The following is a 24,883-nucleotide window of genomic DNA, read 5'->3' as shown; positions in this document are numbered from 1 at the left end:
AAATTATGGGGAGGAGTGCAGGGTTACCTTTTCTTCATTGAAATGAAGTCCAATCATCTGGTGTAAAGCTTACACTGCTGCTCGATTATGGAAAAACTCTAAATCACGATTATTTAACAAAATTATGAAGAGGCTATATGAGTGGTTTATTTAAAGATACTTATCAAATATGTATTTCCTGTAAATAAGGTTTTAAATAAGGTAATTATAAAAAATAATTAAACTGTCCGTTATAAAAAAAGCAAAGGACAAATACAGTAGAATACATTTTTTTTTGAGAAAACTGTGATTTTATGTCTATTTTATGCAAGTCTCAACAGTTTACAGCCTACTACAGAAATGAATAATCAAATGTTAAATAAAACCGCATAGTCTTTACTGTAAGAATTAAGCTTTTGTTTCTTAATAAAGCTACAAAAGTCCTTCACTCAAGAGCAGTGTGTGATTTTTGTTGTTAGAATAATAAACACACAGTAGCAGCAGGAAAATAGCCCACTGTCACTTTAAGAGCTGCACGGAAACAATTTACGTTTACGCACGTATTTTCATTCTCTACTCTTTAAGTTCATTTATTACATGACCGACGAAGGTATACATGAATAATCACTAAATGCCACATTTTGACACCTTTTAGCGTGTATTTGACCTTTTAGGCATGCACCTTGACCTAAAAGATGATTTTACATGTACATGTTCTGTACGTCTCTGAGCGCATATCTCTTCCTGAGGAGCAGCGCAAGTTCTCTGTCACACTTTTAAAAATAAACAAAATATGCTTCCATAAATCAAGCACATCCCATTTTGCAAATGTCATGTTACATGACTTTACTGATTTGCACGTGTAATTGTGCTTTTATGGTTTAACTTATTTGCACTTGTAACTGGGCTTTTATGGAGGAACGAAAGTGCAGCACTGCAAAAGGTGGTGGAATGGGGCATAATAATCATTTTATCTTGATTATTGTATTTTCATAATCATTGGAGGCCGAAATCAAAACCGTTTTTCGATTAATTGCACAGCCCTAGCTATGCTAAAATGTCATTGTATAGCTGGAGTCGACAATGCTGCAGTAGGTAACTTTTGTAAAAATATATTTTTTACATATTTGTTAAACCTGTCATTATGTCCTGACGGTAGAATATGAGACAGATAATCTGTGAAAAAAATCAAGCTCCTCTGGCTCCTCCCAGTGATCCTATTGCCATTTGCAGAAATGTATCCACTCCCGGTAAGAAACAACCAATCAGAGCTGCGGTCCGTAACTTTGTTTGTGTTCAAAATGTAGAAAAATTTATATAATAAGCAAGTACACCATGAAACCGTTTTCCAAACCGTGTTTTTAGCTTGTCCTGAATCACTAGGGTGCACCTATAAAAAGTGTTTATATTCGGACTATTTTAGATTGCTTCGGGGGTACCGCGGCGGATTAACCCAGTACCTTTGTGATTCTTCATAGACATAAACAGAGAGAAGTAGTTCCGGCTACGATGTTCTTCTGCATGACGCAAGCAGTTCTGTTTATTAACCGCTAGAGTGTCAAAAGTTACTTACCGCAGCTTTAAGAGACTCCACAAAGATAAAGATTGAAAATGCAATGTTGTTACTTCAATAAAAAAAACAAAAAACATACAGAATCAACTTTAAGCAAGTAATTTGTAAGTTGATTGCATATGGAAATTACATACTTCATATTGAGAAACTCTTAAAATGCCGCCTGAAATATTCTCAATAATATAAAGTGAGTGCTCATATCAATTGGGAACATGTGTTGGGAGACTCCCCAACTGTCATCCGCATTGCTGCACAAAGCCCAGTTCACACAACCAGTGCGACCACTTCATGCAGGAAAAACACCAATTACATTAATTTAGGTGTAATGAGACAAATTAAACAATTACACAGCCAATTGTGTTAGCCGCTCCTGTGCACAGGACTTGGTCTAACTCTGATGTGCTAGTGTTCCTGTTGTCGTTTGTTTCTCTTCAACCTTTAAACTCTCATTCCGTGGGAAAATGGATTTACAATCTCAAGGAGGAATTAGGAAGCGATCATGTTGTGTTTGACATGTACAGTATAAGCTACAGCTTTGGAAGCTCATTAGGTTAGTTTTCTGAAAAATGTTGACACTAATATGTTTTATAACCAGCCACCAGATGTCTGAAGACTTAAACTAGTTAGTTAACTAAAACATGTGACAACAGTGCTAGTTTCTTTAGCCAAGGCTAATGCCGTTGTGCTAAATGGTCGACATTCTACATCAAATCAGCCAGCCTAAACAGCTCCTCATGGGAGGTCTAGCTACTCATGTTAACTGCCACTTTGACAGTGGAGGAGCCTCACCTCGGACCCTGTGCTGGGTAGCGGAAATTTTCCAACACCAGCGCGACGCCCTGCAGAGCCGAAAGTAGGCTGCTAATGAGAGAAAAGCGAACAGACAGCGGGAAAGTGTTACAGTACAGCTGAGCTCAGGAGGAGGTTGTACCAGTGGGCAGCTCTCAGTCACAGCGCCCACAGGTCTTTTCTCAACATTACGCCTCTTGTTAAGCATGGAAATGCATTATATGTATCCTGCATTTCATTCCTCATGCTTCTGTATGTGTGCCTCAAGCTTCTCAGCAGGTGTTTTCTTTCATCCAAGAGCCTGTGTTCCTGGTTGGATAACCGTCAGGGGTCCTGCGAGGGACTAGTGAGGGGTCCTGCGTGGAGTCACAGCTTTAATAAGAATGAAAGCGTGTGCATGCATGTTACCCCCAAGAGCCTAAAGAAGTGGCCCCACACTGAGAGGGATATATGTGTTAACTTTGTGCGTCTTTCAGGAGAGAAGTAACTCTTCAAGGAGCTCAGGTTCTACAGGCCCTTCACTTTAGTCAATGTAAAACAGCATTGACAATCCATTTGACTTCTTAAATGTGACTCATGTTTGAGTAAAACAGACTGATTTGGATAAGGGTTGGATTGCGATTGGACTGCAAAAAAGTGATGCTAAAAAGGTTACGTCAGCAAAAAAGAAATGTTCCTTCTATTGGAAGTTGAATCTGGCTTTTGACCTCAGTAACATTTTAGATTAAACTAAACATACTTTAAAAGTTCAGGACTGCTATATTTGTCTCTGACGCAAGTGTTTACTCAGACAATGTTAGTGGCCTGTGTGTTAGACACAAGTCAAATGTGTGTTTTTAAGGAGGTGAATTGGGGCTAATATATGATTGGCCCATAACAAGGGTCTCCTCCTCTTCCACCCCCTCCTCCTCCTCCGTGTTGACTGTGAGAAACTATTGTTCCACTCGGCTGAATGGAGAAGTGCTTGTTTGGGAAGAGGTTGCAAAGTCATGGGAAAAAGAAGCTTTGTTTCTGTGAGCGACGAGCGGGGCTAAAGAAACCCAAGCGGACGTGTTTTGGGGACTGACGCACACACAGCTGCTACTGACACACAGACATGAGCTGATGCATATTTTGAAATAGACACAGATAAGTCTCACATACACATTCAGGCTAAGCTGTGTAGTATGAACAAGTACACACAAGCAAACACAGCTGCAACAAACACACACACACACACAGTCAGGCACTAAAAGAGAATGGCAGGGGTCCAGTGGACGGGAGTGATCTCTCTCCCTCTGTGTGAATAGTCTCAGTGTAATGTGGCTTCCTGGCCAAAACTGCCAGAGTCCCTCTCAAGGCTAAGTCTCATTTTATCAACCAAATTAGACTCATCTCATCTCCTCCTGCACACAAAGCCTTTATTCGATTCACACCTGCTTATACAAAGCAGGACAGTGTCTCTCTGCCCTATGTATAAGTCAGCTGGTACAAACCCATCAAAGTATCTGTGTTTAGTTTTCTGAAAGCTACCTTACCAACCATAAGGGCATTACCTACACATTTATTTAAAAGATTTATTTAAATGATAGGTTGCATGAGTGCTATGTCTAAATACAAACTCTTTTTAAAAACTTACTGAGCTTCCAGTCTACTGCCAATATAGGCAGCAACTTTTCTTAGGCAGCATATTAACCAAAATGGAATCTCATAAGTGATTTGAAATGTAATTTGTGCTCATAAGCAGTTACCTTGTAGACCACACAAAAATGAGTAGCTGACATCTAATACTTTTGGGAAGTCCTACACTGTCACAAGCTATGCTCCATGTAAAGCTATTTTGAACAGTTAGCAAATTCTTTTAGAATTACAATAAACGTAGCTAAGATCTCTAATTTGAAACAATACTGACTTTTAAATATTTTATGAATTTATATAAATTTTACCTAAAATCTTTGTTCAAAATCCTTTTGATGTAAACATTCACATCCATGCCCAAACACTTGCACAAATTGGGGAGGGAAATATGCTATTTTTGATTAGACTTTATTATATTAGATATTTTTATTTAAACTTTTGTGATTGTGAATAAATGTGATTATATTTTAATCAAAGTTTCTTAAATCTGTCAGTTATCTTGGATGAATATTTTTCTACTGAGGCTGTTATAATACATTACGGATTGCCTTCAAATTAGAGGGACAGTAGTTCATCAAAGTTGTTTTGCCATTGTATGTGTAGCTACATTCTGATTGTTACAAAAGGACTACGGGAATAGATTCTGGATATCGATGCTGATGCTCGTTTATGATTGTTTGGGGGGGGTTGATTGTTGATTGGTGGACTAAAATGTTTGATTGTCATGAAACCCTACGGTCATGGTGACAAGTCACTTGAACTGTGACATCTCACAAACATACCTTTTCAAAACCATAAACGCAAAAACATGTATACAAGTGGACATGCACATCTATATGAAGACTCACCTGGATCTGTTGCTGCAGGACGTTGATTTTGTGTTGTTGCTGCAGAAGTTGCTGCTGTTGTCTTGCAATCTGTGGACAAAACACGTCAAACTGTCACATAGGTCAAACTCTTTTCCAACAAGAGAGGACATTACTTGTGTGGATGGGGGTCACATGCTTGTAAGTGATGGTAAACCGTGTGTTTGAAGCTCTTCGGTGTGCTTTTGTATTTCAAACATATTTACCAAGGAGTGGCACTCAGTCCTGGAGCATTGTGTGTACAGGGGTGTGTTACTGTATGTGTTAATACAGATCGGTTTTTCTTTTGTAAAACTGAGCTCCCCAGAAGCAACTATACACACAACAAAGCTAAAGCACACTTTTCTTTATGCAAACCTTGAGTCTCCTGCCTGCATGCTGGAGGGGACCTGAATGTTACACACACACACACACAAACACACACTTATAGGGGGAATGGAGAGAACAGAAGGTTTCTTTTTGAATGTAGTTCAAAATGGAAAACGTTAGTGTTACACACACACTGATAACACTGTTCTGTGTTCTGCACTATTTAAATGTTGAGCACAAAAACTGTGTCCTAATCAGACATGATAGGAAGGAATGGGTCACAACGGTTGATTAATTTACTGGTCATCCAAAAGCAAACTATATTATTATTGTAACTGGCTAGTTTATCTTTTGTTAATTTGGCTATGTTTGAATATTTTAGCAGTGGTGCTCTAATAAACATCATGTCAGTTTGTCTTTAAAAGTATCCCCTTTAAAGTAACATCAGCCTGTTTATAAACAAAAACTTATGTAAATGTCCCCTTAAGAAACGAGTACAAACAGGGTCAAGAGAATCCAGAACCAGCCTAATATACAGGAGTTCCTTAACCCAATGAGTAGTCAATTTTGAAAATATGTCAGCTTCTTTCGAGGTAGCTTTCAAATAGATCATTTTCCGTTCTTTCTACAGGGTGTCTACAGACATTTTAAGACCTTTTTTACTACCACCTTAAGTCACTTGTTCATTCCACCGATTCGTCAAAAAGCTAAATCATCCAGTAACAAAAACGCCTAGTGTTTATTGTAGGATGTGCAATACTTCTGTTCTGATTTTTGTTTTGGAACCATCTTCATTGTTGAAATGGAAAAAAACAGTCAATATTGTGTCTGAAATGTATGTACTTAACTACTTGTTTGTTGACCTAAAATCAATGTAACATTTGCAACGATGAAAATATTAATTAAAATAGCCCCCTTGTTATGTTATGCTATTTAAATACATCATGTTATAAATAAAGTAAACATTTAGAATTTTTACCTCTATTTTTCCATGAAAGTCTTGCACAGAGAGCCAGAAACACACTATCCATTATCAATTGCTGTTTAAGTGGAATGTGATCACTAGTTATTTTTTTCTAGTTAATCAGGCCGTAAAATCCTTGTGCCATTTTTCAGTAAACTTGCATTAACCCATTTAAAGAAGCTAGGAGGCTGGTCCAATACCTAGTTCGACCAGTATTTTGCTATTGCAATTCTCTCTGATGATGCAGTAACCACAGCGGGGGAAACAATCTTCAGTCTGTCCAATGATTGTAAACAGTCACTGGGTCAGTCCAACTAAATATTTTCGTAGTAATGTGACCAAAAATATTAAAGACCCACTGAATTTCAATTTTGACCAATGACATTTCATTGTGTGTAACATCAAGCTTGTCACTTTACTGCATTGTCCCTGGTTAGAACTTACAGTAGACAACCAGGCCGGGGTACATAGTGTAAAATAAGTGTTTCTTTAATTTCTATATTTGTGTGTAAACCTAATTTATGAATAAACTTCATAACATTTTGTCAGCCTATCCTGCCCTCCAGATATTGTTATTGGCTTTAACCATCGGAAAAACCACTAGTTAATATCATATGTAAAATAACTGATGGAATGTGGAAAACTAAAGTAAAACATAGCACTTGCATGGCAAAACATGGTGGATAAGGCCTAACCTGGTCCTGCTGCTGTTTCGCTAACTCCATTTGTTGGCGCTGTTTTTCGATCTGCGAAGCAGCCAGTTTTTTCTGCTCCTCATGGGCGGCCAGTAGCTGCTCTCTGAGACTGCTGAGTTGTGTGATCATCCCCATCAGCTGGCGCTCTTTCTCCACCAGGCTGTCCTGGGTGCCTGCAGGGGTTAAAGGGCACAAGCCAAAGGGTCAAAGAACTAGTCGAGGAAGCCTTGTACGCAGATGTGCTTCTCCTGAGATGTCCTATCGCCCTGGTGTTTACCTTGCCGTCACTACACATTTAGCATGAGCTGACCTCCAACCTCAGCTAAAGCTGAGAATGCTCCGACATATGAGCAGGCCCAGAGCAGACGGCAGGAGGGGAAGACTAAATCACTCGACAGGATGTCGTTGCACTGCGGTATTACCCCAGACTACCACCAATCAAACAATGTGTGTGTGTTTCTGTGTGCTAACCCCCTAAAGCATTCAAATGTCCAAATGAGCACATGTCTGTTAATGAGTTCATGTGTGTGAAATTATGTGTCTTAGGTCATATATCTGTTAAAATACACACACAGACACAAGTCTGCACGGCCCCACAATCCCCCATTGTTCTCATTCTACCTTCTGAGGGGCCACATTCCTCACCAGGGAAAAACAGATGATGAAGAAAGCAAGAGAAAGAAGGGAGTCATAGCAGCTGACCTGACCCTTTGCCCTGGCAAGAAGGTGAGAGTAGGCTCCATTTGTAACCCCTTCACAAACACACAGACTCAACAATGCACAATAAAGGCAACTGTCACAGGCGGCCAGTTGAAAAAATAAACCTGCAGCCCCACTTAACAGCTCCCAGCTTTCACGAGAGGGTGTGCATCTGAGCTGGCCCAGGACAAGGGAGGGCCTTGTGTGAAAAGTTACGAGTCTTCCTGAGTAAAGATGGATCAAAGCAATATTTTTTCACACTTTCTTGCCAAGACCCTGTTGCATAATAATGTATTGTATGACATTGTTTTTCCAACAAAAAAGTGCGCATGAATTCATAGCATTCATGGAGATAAAGTATCATTTCCAGCTATTATTTCAAACAAAAACCTTGTGTGTAGTACATGGGTTTACCAACTAGTCATTCAGACTACCTGCCAACTAGTTTATTCCAGAACCATTTATAGCTTTGTAGTTCTTTCCAAACACAGTCAGTCAGATTCACTCATTAAAATGTGAATGGACCTCTGACACAATATACTCTAGATGCCCTAAGACTAGAGTTGACAGAAAGTGTTTATACACACACATAAGAAAACACACCAGCCTCATCAATCACAACAGAAGGCTTTTTACCTTGCCTACTGAAAGTTCAGCTTTGGATCAATAAGTGGTTTCCTCTCTCTCTAAACATCCTAAGGCTGCCTTTACTGCCTTGCCTCATGTCACAAACCACAGTAATTAACCAATTTGTAACAATGTAATACCTGTCAAGCAGCTCTCACTGCTAATTAATGACTGGGCTTAAAAGATAAATCCCTAAAGCAGCACAGTGCTGTGTTACATGTAGGAGTTTAGCCTAAGGCTCTTATTGTCCATTACCACTTTTCTTTCCATCATTTCTTCTCTCTTTCTCTCTCATTCAGTCTCTTTTGCTCTGTAATCATCTAGTGTGTGGTAAACACAGGCTGGCTGTTCTTTACTGTACAATATATTTAGTCGACTTCATAAAGTAAAATTCTATTACATCTGTTCTATAAAATGCATACATATGGTTCTGAATTTCAAGAACTGTTTACAGAAAGGTATGGTTCTTCTATGGTATTACAGCGAAAAACTCCCTTTAAGTTTAAAGATCAACTATCAACCTTGGTTTAATTTCAGGGAAAATATCTGCTAGTAGCAAAATAACTTGTAATGAACTTGCTAGAAGCAACTTAAGCAGTTTTGCCAACTTCCACCATTTTGCTAAGTTCAACAAGACCCTCTAGCCACAAATCCATTCCCAAAGATGTGTCAGCAAAGCTAAACGTGAACATACAAAATGATTCACAGACTGGGGCTGTTCCTCGTTGGCTAAAAACATGTGACTTTTTGTTTGCTAACAATTTAAAACATCCTACTCGTTTGTATATACTTCTGTGCATTTCTGATCTTAAAGGGTATGCACACCGCTAGACCATTGGTGGTCGTGGCAGGGATGCTCTCTTGCTGAAATGTCAACCCAGTGGGGTTACCACACTGACGGCTTGATCAATGGCTCTTCCTTTTTCTGCTCCAGGAGCGAGAACATGCTTCGTTTGATTAAATATTTCTGAGCCGCTTAATGAAGTACATTCACTCTTGAGTTAGCCTTGTGAACACGCCGCTAGTGCGAGGAAGGTGTATGGAAGCTATTTAAAGTGATAGTGGAGTGTGTTCCCGCTACGGCTGAGTGACCTAACAGGATGTATCATTAACCGTGCTAACATGAGCGAGGCTGTTGCTTAGCAAGTCATCCTGGCAGATCATTAACCCGGGCCGGCGAAGAGGCTAGCGCTAGGTGGATTAGCATACCTGAGCTCTTGGAATGCTTTAAGATGTCTAAGGTGACATTTAATACGAACAATTATAACTCTGATTATAGGTTCAATTCTAAATTAAAACCACAAAAAGCAGCTCTTATGACCCAATCGCCGATGGAAAAGCGAATACTTTGGTTTCATACCACTAAAAAGAGACACAACTGATATATCAACCGTCAACCCTGCATACGATCTGACTTCACATGAAAACACAAAGTCTTTAGTTTTACCTTTGATCTCTCCAAAGTTGCCAGAACCCATGGCCAATAGCTTGTCCTTCCAGTCCTTAGACAACAGCCTCTCAATACTGGGGGCCTCTGGAGGGGAGACAGAGAGAGAGAGAGAGAGAGAGAGAGAGAGAGGGAAAGAGAGAGAATTACCACAGGCAGGCAACATCACAATATAGCTCATTTAAAGTCCATTTGCTGTAATAAAGGCCCGTCTCTCTAATGGCACCAACAGTAGGCCAGTAGGAAGAGAGGATGGAGAGAGAGAGAAAGACAGAGAGAGAGAGAGAGTTGAGCGGCTTCCTCACCTGCTGTTAGCCAATCATTAGCCCTATGCTCCAGCTAACACAAAGAGGCTCTTAATGCACTGGGTACAATGGACACATTATCGAGGCTGTGCGCTTTGTTTTTCAAATACACCCCGCGGACCCGCTAACCCCTCCACCCCACACGCTAATTACTAACCTGCCAAGGACGGACATCTCAAACAAGAGAGAGAGAGGAAAATTACAAGAACTCTCAACACCCCCTCTGTATTCCTCTCTAACACACACACACCAGCATCACCATCACAACAATTAACTGCGATATGAAACAAAACCTGAGGAAGAGAGAAACGCAAGGTGTGTATGTGTGGTAAATGACAGCAGCCAGTATTTTAGCAGATTGAGAAACTACACAAACAAAAGCAAGTTCATGGGTTCAATTCTATATTATTTTATATGATAAATTGTTTTTAAAACATATTTATACTTTACTATAATGTACTTTTTTTTATTCTACAAAGTATGACGCTTACAACAGCAAGATCATGGGTTCCGTTCTGTATCTTTCTATGACAAATTTTGTGTTGAAAAACATTTTTCTCTCATTTAATTTATCTATTCAGACTCATTTAAATCTTAATTACTAAACCCTTACAAATATGGAAATTCACATCTTCAAAAGCATTAGCAAAAGCTTCAAATAGATATGAACTCTACATTCAATTTACTTTTCTTTTCCACTTCATCATCCTTCTTTTTTTTTGTTTCTGCATCCTGTAGCTCAAATAGTAAAGCATGATGCTTGCAATTTGAAGGTCAAAGGTTTAATACCATATGACTTTATATAATAAACAGTGTCTTGAAAAATTCTCCTTTAAATCTTAACCAATAAAGCCTTCAGAATATGAAAATTAACATCTCCAAAAGCACACTTCAACAATAATCCACCAAAGTAAAAACACCAGGTGGCACCATTACCAATTCAGCTGGAGTTAAAACACGGAGCACTAACCTGTGTCTTTGTGAATGGAAAGACTGTACAGGCCCCAGGTGGGCGGCACACACTTACACTCAAAGTCTTGCCAAATAGAAGACGACTTGCCAAATATTTAATGTCTGATTAATGGTCCAACTTCCTCAGAGGCATGTCTGCAATTTAAAGTTTAGCGCATTCTTGTCTCTTGAGTATTTCTGAATACCCTTTGTATTCCTGGTCTCGCCCTCTGGACTTCAAAGTTTGACAGTTTCAGGCCTGTAAAAGACACAATCTTTGGTTTATGGATACACTACCTTAAAATTCAGCCAATCACCTTCACTGCTGCTGTTTCTACTGACAGCTGTCTCATTGTCACTACAACAGGTGTTATTAGCCCTCGGCCCTCTCTCTCTTTCCTCTATTCTGGCATCTGTGCGTAACAATGAGAGAGGCTTTTAAGACCGAGAGCTTTGACAAGGAAATGTTTCAACAAATGCCCACTCAGTCTATCCCCACTGCTTGCTCTCTCTCTTTCTCAGTATGTCACTTTCTCTCTCTCTCTCTCTCTCTCTCTCTCTCTCTCTCACCACAGCACTGTAATAGTTATTATTTTTATTTATTAACATGACTGCTATTGTCCATGCTGACAGCTCTTTCACTTTAACTATTAATAAAAATAGAAAGCCCTCTTTTATGTGACAGCCCGCAGCGGGGATCTGTGCAATCGTTTACTGCAAAATGGATGGAAAAGGAAGGAGATATGCTGATGTATCTGTCGTTCATGGCAGCTACCCTGTCTTGATCTTGTTCTTCATACTCTCCTATGGTTTGTGAAGAAAAGGACTGTTGCAGTGCCCTTTTGCGAAGGCCTTGATAGAAGCACCTCTCACTTAAGCATGTAGCCTTTGGTTTTTTTCAATGCGAAATATGACGCTTGTTAGTAATAATAAAAAATATATGAATATAGTAAACTGAAAATTTACAAATGAGATGTCTTTTAATATTGAACTACACAGTTGAACTACACAGTCACCTCCTTCAGTCACCACCCCGAGCACCGCCCTCCGTCCCACTCTCCTTTTTTCAAACCCCAGAGAACATCGCGTCCGTGTCATTGCTGAGCATTGAGCAACAACAATACTGAAACATGTCGAAAAAGTTAACTTTAACTACGAAACCAGATCGGCTGACCTGTAACGTTACACTCTCACTCAAAGAATGGACGATCTGACAGGATTTTTACTGTGAGGTGGATCACATCTAACGTGTAGGCTATAGTAAAGACAAACTCATCGTGTCTATCTACCACGTCATGCTGAAGATGTATAAACATTTCAATTTCAGCAGGCAACTATTTTAACAACTACATTATTGTTCCAGCCACAATAAATCACAACAATGTATATACAACTACAAATAATAATATATAAATCCTCAGTTTGTTGTTTTACACACATGCACTGACACTTTTTCATACACGACATCGTGAGATGCAAGAAACATATGGCAAGAAATCTGTAGACTCGTCCATAACAAAAGACAATACTTTATTGAACCTTTTCAATAAGTGTGCACTGCAAACACAAGCATTTTTGATGATTGTTTCTGTCCAGTCCGCTCGTTTTGCCGTGTTTAACCATGGCTGTGCAATTAATCACATTCAATTGACATGCGCATATCGTCAATAAAAGTAAATCACCATCACCTGCTTTCAGATTGAGCGGTTTTCACTACACAGAGCTGTAGTTCACTGACAATTACGCAAAATCGCAGCTGAATCGCATTTGATTTCGAACGCAATATCGCCTAGCTTGTCTGTGAACTACAGCTCTGTGTAGTGAAAACCGCTCAATCTGAAAGCAGGTGATGGTGATTTCCTACTATTCACGGGACCGGTTTTAATGATGAGAATCGAATGGAATTGATTGCACAGCCCTAAAAGTCATCGGTTTGTTTGACCGGCAGTGGCAACAGATATACGATACATTTTTTTATTTGAGGCTGTATTATGTCTATTCTTGCACCCAACATCACAACAACATGATATTTTAAGCTCCTCAGGTAGCCAAATATGCTCTGGTTTGAGTGGGCCGCTTCCAGTTCCCCCTTTGTTTTGCTGCCTCCAGCTAGCGCTGTGACATCGGCTGACCCTAGTCACCTGTGGTTGGCTTGGCCGTGCATCACACTCCCACTTCTAGCTATAAAATGTTCTATAAAGATGAAGGATAAACATATTAACTGCAGACTTAAACCCAATATTTGCTATGTGAACAGGTTATCAGCATTAAAAATGTGCATAACAGAGAGTGCACAAACTTTGGGACTGGTTCAATTGGTATATTTCCAATATGGCAGCACAGCTTGTATGCATTAGTGTAAAGGGTTCTTTTTTGTGGCAGCTGGGTGGAACCCTGCACATGTGCCCTTACGAGGTAGGGAGCACATTTTTGCTGGGACCAGCACTGCCTGAGGGGTACAATGGAAAGAGAACAATGTAAATCTTGGAAAAACACACAGCAAGGGTGTGTATAAAAGCAGGAGCGAATGTGCCAAGATGTATTTCAATTAGACATAATGACATGATTGAAAGAGAATGTTTCCTGTAATGCCTGAAATCTGAAATACTGTATATAAGCAGCTTAAAACAATAGTGCCAAAAATAGTGAGCAAGTTATGACAGTGGTTAGTAAATTCAAATAACATGAATAATAGCATGAATAAAATGTTTGTAATTTTTATTAAAAAGGAGTGATTAATATTTAGAAAAAAATAGTAATACAATATGCATATTTGGTTTTTATTGTCCCTAGACCCAGTTTTAGAAACCCTTGGACCAGTCAACCATCATGATCCATCCCTAGTTCATATGTCTCTGGTTGCAGGATGTTCGGCAGACAGATCTGACAAACAAGCTAGTCTGTCGCACACACTCATCTGTGAACTGAATATGAGATCACAAACACACCAGCCAAGCCAACAGGGGAGAGGAGAAGTTAATCTGACAATAACAGATGAATTATGAGGCATTATTAAAGTTCATTGGCTCCAGAGGACTCCAGCGGACTCCAGCAGCTGGGCAGAGCCGTAGCCAAGATGTCCAGCCACCTGGCCCAAACGTGTGGAAGAACTGCACAAGATGTGCCACCACTGAGCACACTTTCATTCTTCACACACCATGGTGCAATTTAGGGCGGTCATGGCTCTGTACTTCACAAATAATTTCATCACTCACTCTGTTTCTCTATGCCTCGCCGTTGCAATGCTATTTTTTGCCCAAAACACTTTGACTCAGCCTGGCCAACTCCATTTTTCCAATTATCTCATATTTGCAAAGCCAATGAAATGTTTTGTTCGGAAAAGAAAGAGGGGGCGGGGGGTTGGTTTTGGAGGACTGGAGAAAAGTGGGGAGATGGAGGGGGAATGAGACAAGGAGAGCCAGGCCCACGGTGGACAACAAAAGGGCCAGTGTCCCAGCGCCAGCTTCACGCGGGTGGGGAGGGCTCACAGGAAAGGCCCTGGCTCGGGCCTGGCCCAGCACGCAACACCATAACAGGCTCCACATTGACTGCTCTTGGCAGAAGCAACACGCTGCAGCAGCTCCCAGTCACCACAGAGGTCAGGATTGAATAACCAATTATACAAGCACCCAGCTAGTTTATCTAAGGTTGGACAGAAAGGAGCATCACACACTTTGAGTTCAGTGCCGTATATATGTCCAAAGCGAGACACGCACACACGGGAGTCCAGCTGCGCTTAGATCTTTGTGAGGAGTGAATACAAACACCCACAGATGGGTTTCAGTCACGAAACTAGTAATTAAAAACTGCGTTTGTGACTAAAACACTGTAATAAATTAATGCAGTCCGGATCAGTAATCATTTACAGTGTCATGTCTAAAAACTGTTCATGAGATTCTAAAAAGCAAATGGCAGAAGTTCGATTCAGAAACAAACATGCTCCGCAAACTCTGCTCCTGAATTCCCCTGTCAAATGAAAAGATAATTATAATCACCCTTGATGATCAATTTATGTACGGCTGTTATTTGCCCAGAGACCGTGTTGAAAATTCTTTCTAAAGGATGTTCAAACATCGGCGGTCGCTCCTGTTTCCTCCCAGCGTGGCAGAGACTGTGTGTTTAGAAACGCACTGAGTAAGGAAAAAAAAAATTGGACCAAATCTCTCATCAAAAGCCGCCATTCAAGCTAAAAGTCCTAATTATGTGTGCCGATGGAGGAAAAGGCAATGCTTAGCAACACTCTGTACAAACATTCACACACACAAAGAATGTGGTCTTCTTTTCCCTCAAAAAATGCTCCTGTCTCAGAGAGGTGACAAGCAGAAAAAAAAAGAGATACATGGAGGGACAGAGCGCGATGGAGTGTGATAAGGTGAGTCGTACATGTAAAGTGTGTGGAGTCAACGGAAAGAGCAAAGCTGAAGTTAAAGGTCAGGATGTTAAACACCCTTTACATTCAAAGCGGTCACCGGGGCAACAGGGACAATTTTCTAATACAAAATATATAAAGAAAAACACCTCGGCTGGAAAAAACCCCGTAGTTCTCCTGGTACTTTTTTTTTTTGGACAGTAAAAAAAGAAGACGTTTTGTTCTAGAAACACTGACATCATGGGTAAACTGAACTAAATATAGTTGGTACTCATTTGAATTGGTCACAATCAAAACATCCGTTCTGATGAAAGAAATGCAGCAGAACCAATTTCAGGTGTAAATTGCATATGCATAAAAATAGTTTTAAGAACAATTTAAAGACATTTGCCATTTAATGTTTTATTGGATTGTATAGAATATTTGTGAAAAGCCTGAGTGTGAACTACATTTACAGTATGTTCCGCAGTGTGATACAAAGTCCCTAGAGTGCTGCAAAGTGTGCTCTTCAGCTCTAGTCCTCACTTAGATGACGATAAATCAATTTTCCATGAATTAATAGAAAATAGTTCCCAACTAAAGTTGCAGGGTGAGATTTACAAATTGAAAAAGTCGTTTATCTCTGACGGAATTGTGCCCTTCACATATCTGCAATCCTTCTCTGACAGATGGTGTTGTGGGTGCTTATGTCCAATTTGATTTGAACCAAAACTCCCGCCAAATTTATTCTGGCACCTCTCGCACAGTGCCAAATTTACACTGCCAGATTGAAATAACTGCGTGGAGGGCATGACATTGTGAAGAAGAATGTGAGCAAAACCATCACGACGTGTGAGAAAGTCTGAGAAAATTAAGACGTTCTCTGAGGACGTCCAAGACTTCAAATCTGGCTACCGTACATTTGAGTATCAGCCATGTTACTGATATGCACACACACACAAAAGCATGCACAGATATATGCCATTGTGCATACATGTAGAAATTAATTTAATTTGCACACACACAGTGAAAAAAATAAGCCTTTTTATAGTCCATATGCAAATAACTGTTGAGCCTGACTGTAGTTTGGTTTTAAATAGCAGGCTAAGTGAATTAGCCCGAACAGGATAACATCTCAACACTCTTAAAAGCTAAAAGAAAAGAATTGCATATGATGCTTGAAGACACTTGGGTCTGAAATATAGCATGCAATGAAGCTTATACATCACATCTTTTACATTATACTTTAAATGTATGCAAATTTAAGGAGGTAGTTCACTCAAAATTGAATTTTCTCCACTTTCAATGTATGGCAAAAATAATACATAAATATCTCTTTTTGGGTTCAACTGAAGAAAGACAGTAAGTAAAATGGGTTTGAAATTAGAAGACGGTAACTTAATTTATTAGTGGATCATCTGTGAAATTTCTTGTGCCACGGTGTGTCAGAAGAAAGGGTTAAGCTGGGCTCAGGGCTCGCCTCTCCTCCAAGCATACACATTTCTCTTGTCAAAGGCATCCTGTTAAAGTAGGCCAGGGCATATTTGTGCTTCCTCCGAGTGTGCTATAATGGAAAATGACACTTTCAATCTGTCTCATGGCAATAACCCCTCTTCAGCACGTCTCGCGCGCAGCCCAGTCAGCAGAGAGCTGTCATAGCCCCGGGGCCCTGCCGCCACCCGCTTTCATTACATCACTTTAAAATGACAACAAAAGAATACAATGTGTTCGTCCGAGTCTCTGATGTATTAACTGTAGGACAGCAGGGAAAAAAAAGCTTTGGACTGAGGCAACATACACACACACACGTACGGTTGCAAACACTTGCTCTCGCAAAGCCGGCATCACAACAACCACAGACTGAAGCGTATTGACAAGGCTGAAAATAAATAAGTTATATAAAATATATAAATATATAAAATTTGTCAAAGCGTATGACAGAGGCTGCAGTGTATGTTAAAAAAGTTGTCATGTTGCTTTCAGAAAGCAGCTGTCACAGGCCTGTCATGCACACAGGCAGACTATGCTGACATAATAATGCTGCTTTGCATTTTGGTGACAAAAAAAATAAGGCAGGCTCACTCAGAAGTCTCCATTTTAACCTCTTGTCAAAACAAACTGCCCCTGGCAGATGAAAACCTTTATTTACCAATATTAAAATTTGCTTCCTCTGTCTTCACATTTCTGAGTCTGGGAAGTATTTTTTTTCTGAGAATCACGGACATGTACTTATCAATTGGAAAAATGGATCTGACCTGCGCAAACAGGAAGTAGGAAATCTAAAGGCATGTTTTTCCCCAACGCAGTCCAGATTTACACTGGATTTAATCGTTGCTGTTGTCTGGGTGCCTGGGGTGGTTAGAATGCACTCGCTGTAAGAATGGCTGCCATTGTGTGGTCTCCACTGCTCCCAGATACTGGTAGACATGTGAGAGCCATTAGGTGATTGTTAACAGCTCCTAAGAAGCTGCCCATGCCTGACCAAAGCCAGTCAGACCTCTGCACCCACCACCCGGCACATCCCTCCACTCGATCCCTTCTTTCTCTTCATCTGTAGGACAGGAAGAGGGGAGGTGGACAGCACGGGGGATGGTGATAAATTCACATGCTTTCAAGTTAAGACTTTGATAAGGTTGGTCATGAGAATCATGCACTACTTATAAGCTATATTTCCATTGGTTAGTCACCAGCTGGGGTACGGGACAACACAAAGCGGCCTGTTTCATCTTACTTTGTTTATTTAAACCCATACTGTGCCGGACTGTGCAGTGCATTCATAATAATGTTAACAATTTAAATGCACTGGAACGCAGCACTTTAGAGGTCATCAAATATACACGTTATTCCATCTGTTAGAATAACCCAAATGTACCCAGTATTGTTCAAACAGAAACGCACTCTTAATGCAGTAATTCCCAATCAGGGGGTACTGGGATAGATATTGAATTTGCCTTTTTAAACTTCTAAATCTAAAATTTAGTAAAATAATTTAAAGTATAATGATTAACATATGCACAATATCTACAGTTAAAATACTTTTAGTCAGCAATGATGCATTAAACTGATAAAACCCAGACATTTATAATGTTGCAAAAGATTTCAATTACACGGCTTTCCTCTGTTCTCTTGTCCCGGTATGCCCACTGAGGTTCAAAGTCCCTGAAATATCACAGGCCTAAGCAAATATACCACACACATGACAAACTATACATTCTAATTGTGCAAGAGATCTTATTTGAACTCTCTGCTCAATCTATCTCTTTCTCTCTCAAAGGTAAGAACAGCCTTACGAGGAGATTAGCACATGGTCCGGCCCTCTGAAAGAGAATTCATCACTTAAAAACACTGAAAACCTGAAACACTTAGGTTGGAGCGCTGGCCCTAAATGAAGATAATGAATCCTACATTTCCTCACACACCTGATTTATTGATCCATTTATTTATTTTTTGTATTCCCACTCGACTTAGAATCCATGAAAAAGAGAAGGCATGCGAAAGTAAACCCAAGTTTCTGAACAATCTCTCGATCAACCATTAATCATCCAACAGTAATTAACCCACTGCATTTTTCTGTGCTCTTGGCATTAAAAAGAAGTAAACAGATATTTAAATGTGTGAGACAGATTTGCCAGAATGTGTAACCTAACTGAGGGGTATGTGAAGCCGGATGAAAGAAAGGGAGGTTGAAAAAGATCCAAATGAACGACAGGAACAACACTCTCTGAAACACAGCACCTCTGAGGAGAGGAGGGCGAGAAGACGAGAATAGGTGAAGAGGGGATAGGAAGATGAGCTCTAGCATTCAAATGGCAATATCTATACACATACATAGGATATTGCAAATCAACAATACTATGTGAAATAATGCGGAAGTACAGAACACATGCAGTAATACACACTGTGAGGGTTTATGGCTAGATAAAAACCTCATCAGGCTATATAACCTGTGTTACAAAGCTCAGTGAGATCACTGCTTTCAAAGCATAAATCACGTAATATCATAAACATTATTTTAACATTCAGTTTCATTTGACTTTTGACTGTGTTCATATTTCCTTTGTGCGTATGCGTCTGGATATGTACGTGCGTGCGCAGAAAGCTTTGTGGCCATGACAATGGGCCAGGGAACAGACGGTGAGAGTGTGTGTATTTCATCGGTGACTGCTGTAGACTGGCGGAGTGTGTCAGATCCAGCCTAAAATGACTAGCAGCTGGGGGTGACAGTTGTTTTAACAGCTGAGCTGACAGGATTAATTCAAATGCACTGAAATCAAAAAGTGGAGAACACCTGTTCAGTCTTCCAGCGGTCCCCACGTCCAGGCAGGGGATCAGGCTCGGGCGTACAGCCAGGCTAGAGCTCGCTCTCCCAGAGAAGTGAGCTGGGTGCTCTGCCACCATGGGACGGGAGAAGGGAAAAAAAAGAGACAGAAAAAAAAGTGGCGGAATAGAAAGGAGTCCAAAAGCAAAGCAAAGCAAAGCAAAGCAGAAAGAGATACACACATAAAGGGAAATAGGGAGGATTTGGATCCGCCTTACTTGTTTCTGAACATCTGGCTTAAATAAAAGGCCTATTTTCTGGCAGGCCGAAGGGTGCTGACCTAGGGCCGCTCAGCGGAGACAGATTGCTTCATTTCAAAGTGTGCTGCCTGACTGCAGGACTGCTGGGGTTAATTCTGAGCTTCCCCCTCATGTTCAAAGACCCCCTACTGGCGCTTCATTCACTCACTAGTGTCCACTACTGGCCTTCTGTTCACTACACTCAAAACCAGGAAGTGGAGGGGCCATATTGAGTGTGATGGAGAGTCAATAATTGAGTTTATGTTCTGTTTACAATCCCCAGGGGAAGAACTTAGTTGGTCCTCACATTAAATTCAACATGAAATGGAAACTCATTTATTTTACAAAAGCATTTGTTTTAACAATTCACCTGCGCATATCATATTTATATTTTTTACATTTATTTTAATCAAAATAAGTCATAACTCATTCTTTTGGAAAAGCTCTCCTTTTTTTTTTTTTTTTTTTTTTTACGATTGACTGCAAACTCACATTCAGATTTGCCTCCATTCAATTAACAACTGATGGATAGAACAAAGTCCCTGTCCTACTTTTTGTTGTACATCACAATATAGATAAAAAGAGCTGTCACTACTTCTGTTATATCACGACTTTAAGGCCTGAAACACAGTCTACTCAAGCATGTGAATGACAGTGTTTCTGGCGGTTCAATAGTACTTAGAAAATGATAGCCAAACTGTTAGCCTTTATAACTAGCTACCTGGATATAACACATTATATTTTTCTCAAATCACTTCAGTGCAAACCCATCCCGTCTCTGAATCTTCATTGATCAGGTAAATCCCAGTGCTGATTGACTACACTATGAAACCACTTCTAATTCCTAACCTAAACCCTTAATGTTAGTTTAGCACATCCTGATATATAGCTTTGTTTTTTTCATGATAGGATGAACTCTGAACTTTTCTTAATAGTTTTCTACATAACTGAGTTGACCAAATAAATCAGCATGTATGTGTAGACAACAAAACAGTGTACGTACAGTGTATTAGTTTAAAAAAGTTTGTGTCCTTGTTTCTGGCATAAATTCAAACTGCAAGACATCCCGACTGACTTTAGTGTTTACCTTTTCCAAACACTTTTGCACGAGTGTGTATGCTGCCTGACATTTGGCCTGTGCACATCCACTGTTTGTTCTTATCTACTCCAACCCAAGCAAATACACCTAAATCTGCTTTGTAATTTACAAATCCCTTTTTAAACTTCCTAAAGCTCATGTGAGTGCATGTATGTGTGTTAGAAAAGGAGAGAATGGATTTAGATTTAGATTTACAGGGGCTGGTAATGGATATAAGGAAGAGATTTGCGAGTTGATGTGAACCATGTGAAAGACCTCTAATGCCACATCAAAATAACCAAAACCACTGATGCGCAATTACCCATAATGCAACAGAATGCCAAAACCAAGTGGTTCAACCATATGCATATGCCTGCTATTGCCATTGCCATATTTCTTCGTTTCGATTCCCTTTACAGAAATCAAACACAAAGTGTTTCTAAAAGTCACCAGTGCGATTGAGGAAAAAAGTGCTGTGATGGACTCTCATGCATTCAGAAAGTTCTCTATCCACTAAAGCCTGATCAAAGAGAGGGGAGAGTGATATTTTATAGAGCTCGCTCCGTTTTTAAAAGTTGAAATGAATATTCATGGGATATTGTATTCCATTATTTAGCATTAGCTTAAAAAATGCCAACACACAAAATAAAATTAGCATGTTAATAGATATGGGTGTGCTCAGCAAATTAGCATAAGAATCACGCAACTACTCAACGTCTGAGAGCTTTATAGGTTTAACAACTAAACAAATGATGAAGAACTCACTTTATTTGTGTGAACTGATTTTTTTTTTAGAGGGCAGTCTCTTAGTACCAATCGCATGTGCATTCGCATACACAGAAGTTCTTAAATGTCTCACGAAATCAGTCATCATCTACACGTCTCCATAAGTAATATTCATATTATGCAATTCACAGGCACATCATTAAATCTAGCCCAGCAAACAGAGCTGCTAATATATGGATTCCTCATGTTCAGACCCTGCATTCAACCATCACAGCTCAGGAGAATTTCCAATTCATGCACGTCAATGACGGCTGTGTGCAACTGTCCAAGTCTTGAGCCACAATGGTGTGGCTATGGAACAGTCAGCTCTATAATGGCCCTGCTATGAAGCCACAGTCTAATTCATGAACCTCCGCTTTTGTGCCTTTCTTAATGCCACACCAGGAGGTCAATAACAAAACTTTAAACACACAATCACTATCGCTCACACATAAGTAATGCACAAAGACATCCATCTCCAAGTCTCTAATCTGAAGCCCACACTTAAAGTAAAAAAGACCACAATGCTGCTATGCCAAAAGCTCTAAATGCGTGTGAGTCCTCAGACAGCTTTTCATATCCAGTAAGCAGCATTCAGCTCTAATATCACCCATCCAGTGAGAAGGCTCATCCCTATTGATTGTCTTGTGCAAGGCAGCAGAAGAATACAAACTGAAAGGCAGACCCAAACAATTCAATACAACTGACTTGAATGTGCCTTTCATATGCTGGAACAATGGCACGCTCACAATAGGGTTCTGTTAACTCTCATGTCTTCAGCTGGAGACAAATAAACAGGCATGCAGTAGTCTACTTGGAAAAACGGAGGCATCTTGTGCTTTTCCCAGTAAAGACTGACGGAGTTACTGAGAAAAATCTCTAGCATGATAATAGCTGCCAGTTATAATAGCTGACGTTTTGTTGCGTTAGATTCTGAAGTGAAACTTCATTCAGAAATCAACGTTTTGTCTATCAGGTTGGATTGCATCTTTTTTTTATATAGATCTGTCCAGAGGAACTTTTTAGTGAGAGCTCAGGAGACTTATTAACCTCAGCTTTGACTCAGATATTTCTACTAAAGGTCTTAAGCAGACACAAAAAATGAGACAATCATTGACATACAGTACAGTAAGAATACAGAGGTATAATCAATGTTAATAGCTTTGTGGAAATTATTAGCTTTTGGAAGAATTTGATGAGATTTCTTTGAGGCCATTATGAAATGTTAGATGACTGAGATCTGACTTTGGTAATATGGCAAATCTGAGCATAGTTAGAGAGATTATTGAAATTTCTGTCAGGAGAAACATCTGAGAAGCAGGACGCTCGATTTAGATATCATTTGTAATTTGTCATTCTTATGGGTAGGTTTAAAGTCTGGCTGATACAATTACTAACATATAGAAAAACAGAGCAAAGTCCATAGACTTAAAGTGATTTATTAGTGTCTTCATTTCTCCAGGTTACACCTCTGACAACATTATTTCTTTCATAACCTCTACCGATCCATATTTTGTTTTGTGTTGTTCTCCATTCTCTGTTTTTCTGTCCTCGGCCTCTAACTAAGCCCTTGTTTTACAGAGCATGAGGGAAAGATAATGACAAACAACTCCAGCGAAAAGCTTCCTTCTAATGTTAATTTATACATCTAACTAATTACTACCAAATGCAGGAAATTGCATATGGAAGTTGCTCTCTCTCCCACGCTCTGCCTCTTCACTCACAGACACTATCAGTGCTCGTAGCGTGCCCTCCTCACACTCAATGTGCCTGAAGTTGTCTCTATACAGCTGCATATGGAAGTCCTTTGGTAGTATTCCTTGTTCGATCTGTCTTTCTTACTTTATACAGCATCCTAAAAAACTGCTGAAGAACCTAACTGTGCATTTGTGTGTGTGTGTGTGCTCAAGCACATATGAAAGTGAAAAGTGAAAGTGACTTGACGTGGCCAAATATTATGTCCCATACTCCATAAACCATCTAAGTGTACACACACACACAAGGGTCTCACCTCAGTCGTGGTACTGAATGTTGAAGAGAGCGCTGTACATTCACTCCCCCCCCCACCCACATCAGAGACTAAAACCCGCGATCTTTGGGTTACAAGTCCAACTCTCTAACCGTTAGGCCACGACTGCCCCACTTTTCATACCCCAAACACGTGTGTATTTGGGGTCAGTTATTGTGTGTGTGTAAGCACTCAGCAGATTAGCAGACCCCGGGGAGATATAGACAGAGATCCACTGCTGAACTGCTTCAGAGCTCGTCTATCCCTTTTCGTCTTCATGGAAGAGCGTATCCGCCATTCTTATGCTCTCTCATTGAGGGGTACGGATGCGTGAGGCCTCAGCAAACAATGACAGGGTCTAAGTGCTGTCTTATAAAATGCCCAAGTGCCTCTGAACACCCCTCTCACTCACGTCTTACAAAAGACGTACACTCTGTGTGAGTGTGTGCGGTGCAGCTTTGCTCTGATCTTAAAACACCATTCAACGTGCCCTACAGTTCAGTGTCATGCTATAAAACAGTGCAGTTGCACAACTTACGGCCCACTGCGCATTAAAAGCCACCTCCAGTCTGACCCCAGACTGGTGGAGGCAGCGTGAGATAATAGAGGCATCCGGGCAGCAGCTGACCTCAGGACGGGCTTTGAAGCCGGAGCATCCCACAGAGAGAGAAGCAAGGAGAAGGATTCAATTAGTCAAGTCTAAATTGAACCATCAATCTCGGCTCATTCCATGGCCATCCGGTGCGAGGGGCCAGCACTCGTAAACAAGACCACGCTGTCACTTCTAGATGGCTGTGCAGAAACTAACTGAATATTATGAATATTATGTACTAAACAACCAAAAATAAAAATATATAGAATAAATCGTAATTCTTTACAGCTTGACATTTCTAATATGGCAATCACCTCGCGCGCACGCACACACACACACACACACACACACACACATATACATATATATATATATATATGAAAAAGGTAAATAAATACAAATACATTTTATCCATACATATAGAGCCTATCTATCTATATCTTTTTAGTATTTTGGTTATTTTAAATAGTTATGTAATAAGATATGATAATTATACAGTTTATTTTTATAAAAAATATTTAGTTTTATAATGTAACCATTTTTATTATTATTATAAATAATAGTATATATATTTTCAATCGTAAATATTACTTATAAAAACTGAAAGTCTTGTCTTTTGCTGTATGTATGTGTTATATATATATATATATATATATATATATATATATATATATATATATATATATATATATATATATATATATATATATATAT

The 24,883-nt window shown here is 39.8% G+C and overlaps 1 protein-coding gene across 18 annotated transcripts in view; it reads right to left on the bottom strand.

The window, feature by feature from the left end:
* LOC127974934 (transcription factor SOX-5) overlaps positions 1-24,883 on the bottom strand; it is a 188,515-nt gene that overhangs the window by 30,487 nt on the left and 133,145 nt on the right. For 16 of the 18 annotated variants that reach the window (XM_052578635.1, XM_052578680.1, XM_052578589.1 and 13 more), the window contains 3 exons: positions 9,566-9,652; positions 6,793-6,965; positions 4,807-4,875 (listed from right to left, as the gene is read on the bottom strand). In XM_052578635.1, coding sequence (XP_052434595.1) covers positions 4,807-4,875; positions 6,793-6,965; positions 9,566-9,652 — 329 coding nt within the window. The remainder of the gene's footprint in view (positions 1-4,806; positions 4,876-6,792; positions 6,966-9,565; positions 9,653-24,883) is intronic. The other 2 variants (XM_052578653.1, XM_052578662.1) reach the window with 1 other exon arrangement.

The sequence above is a fragment of the Carassius gibelio genome, chromosome A4 (assembly GCF_023724105.1).
Source record: "Carassius gibelio isolate Cgi1373 ecotype wild population from Czech Republic chromosome A4, carGib1.2-hapl.c, whole genome shotgun sequence".
NCBI classification, from domain to species: domain Eukaryota; kingdom Metazoa; phylum Chordata; class Actinopteri; order Cypriniformes; family Cyprinidae; genus Carassius; species Carassius gibelio.
This window is presented reverse-complemented; position numbering and strand designations above follow the sequence as displayed.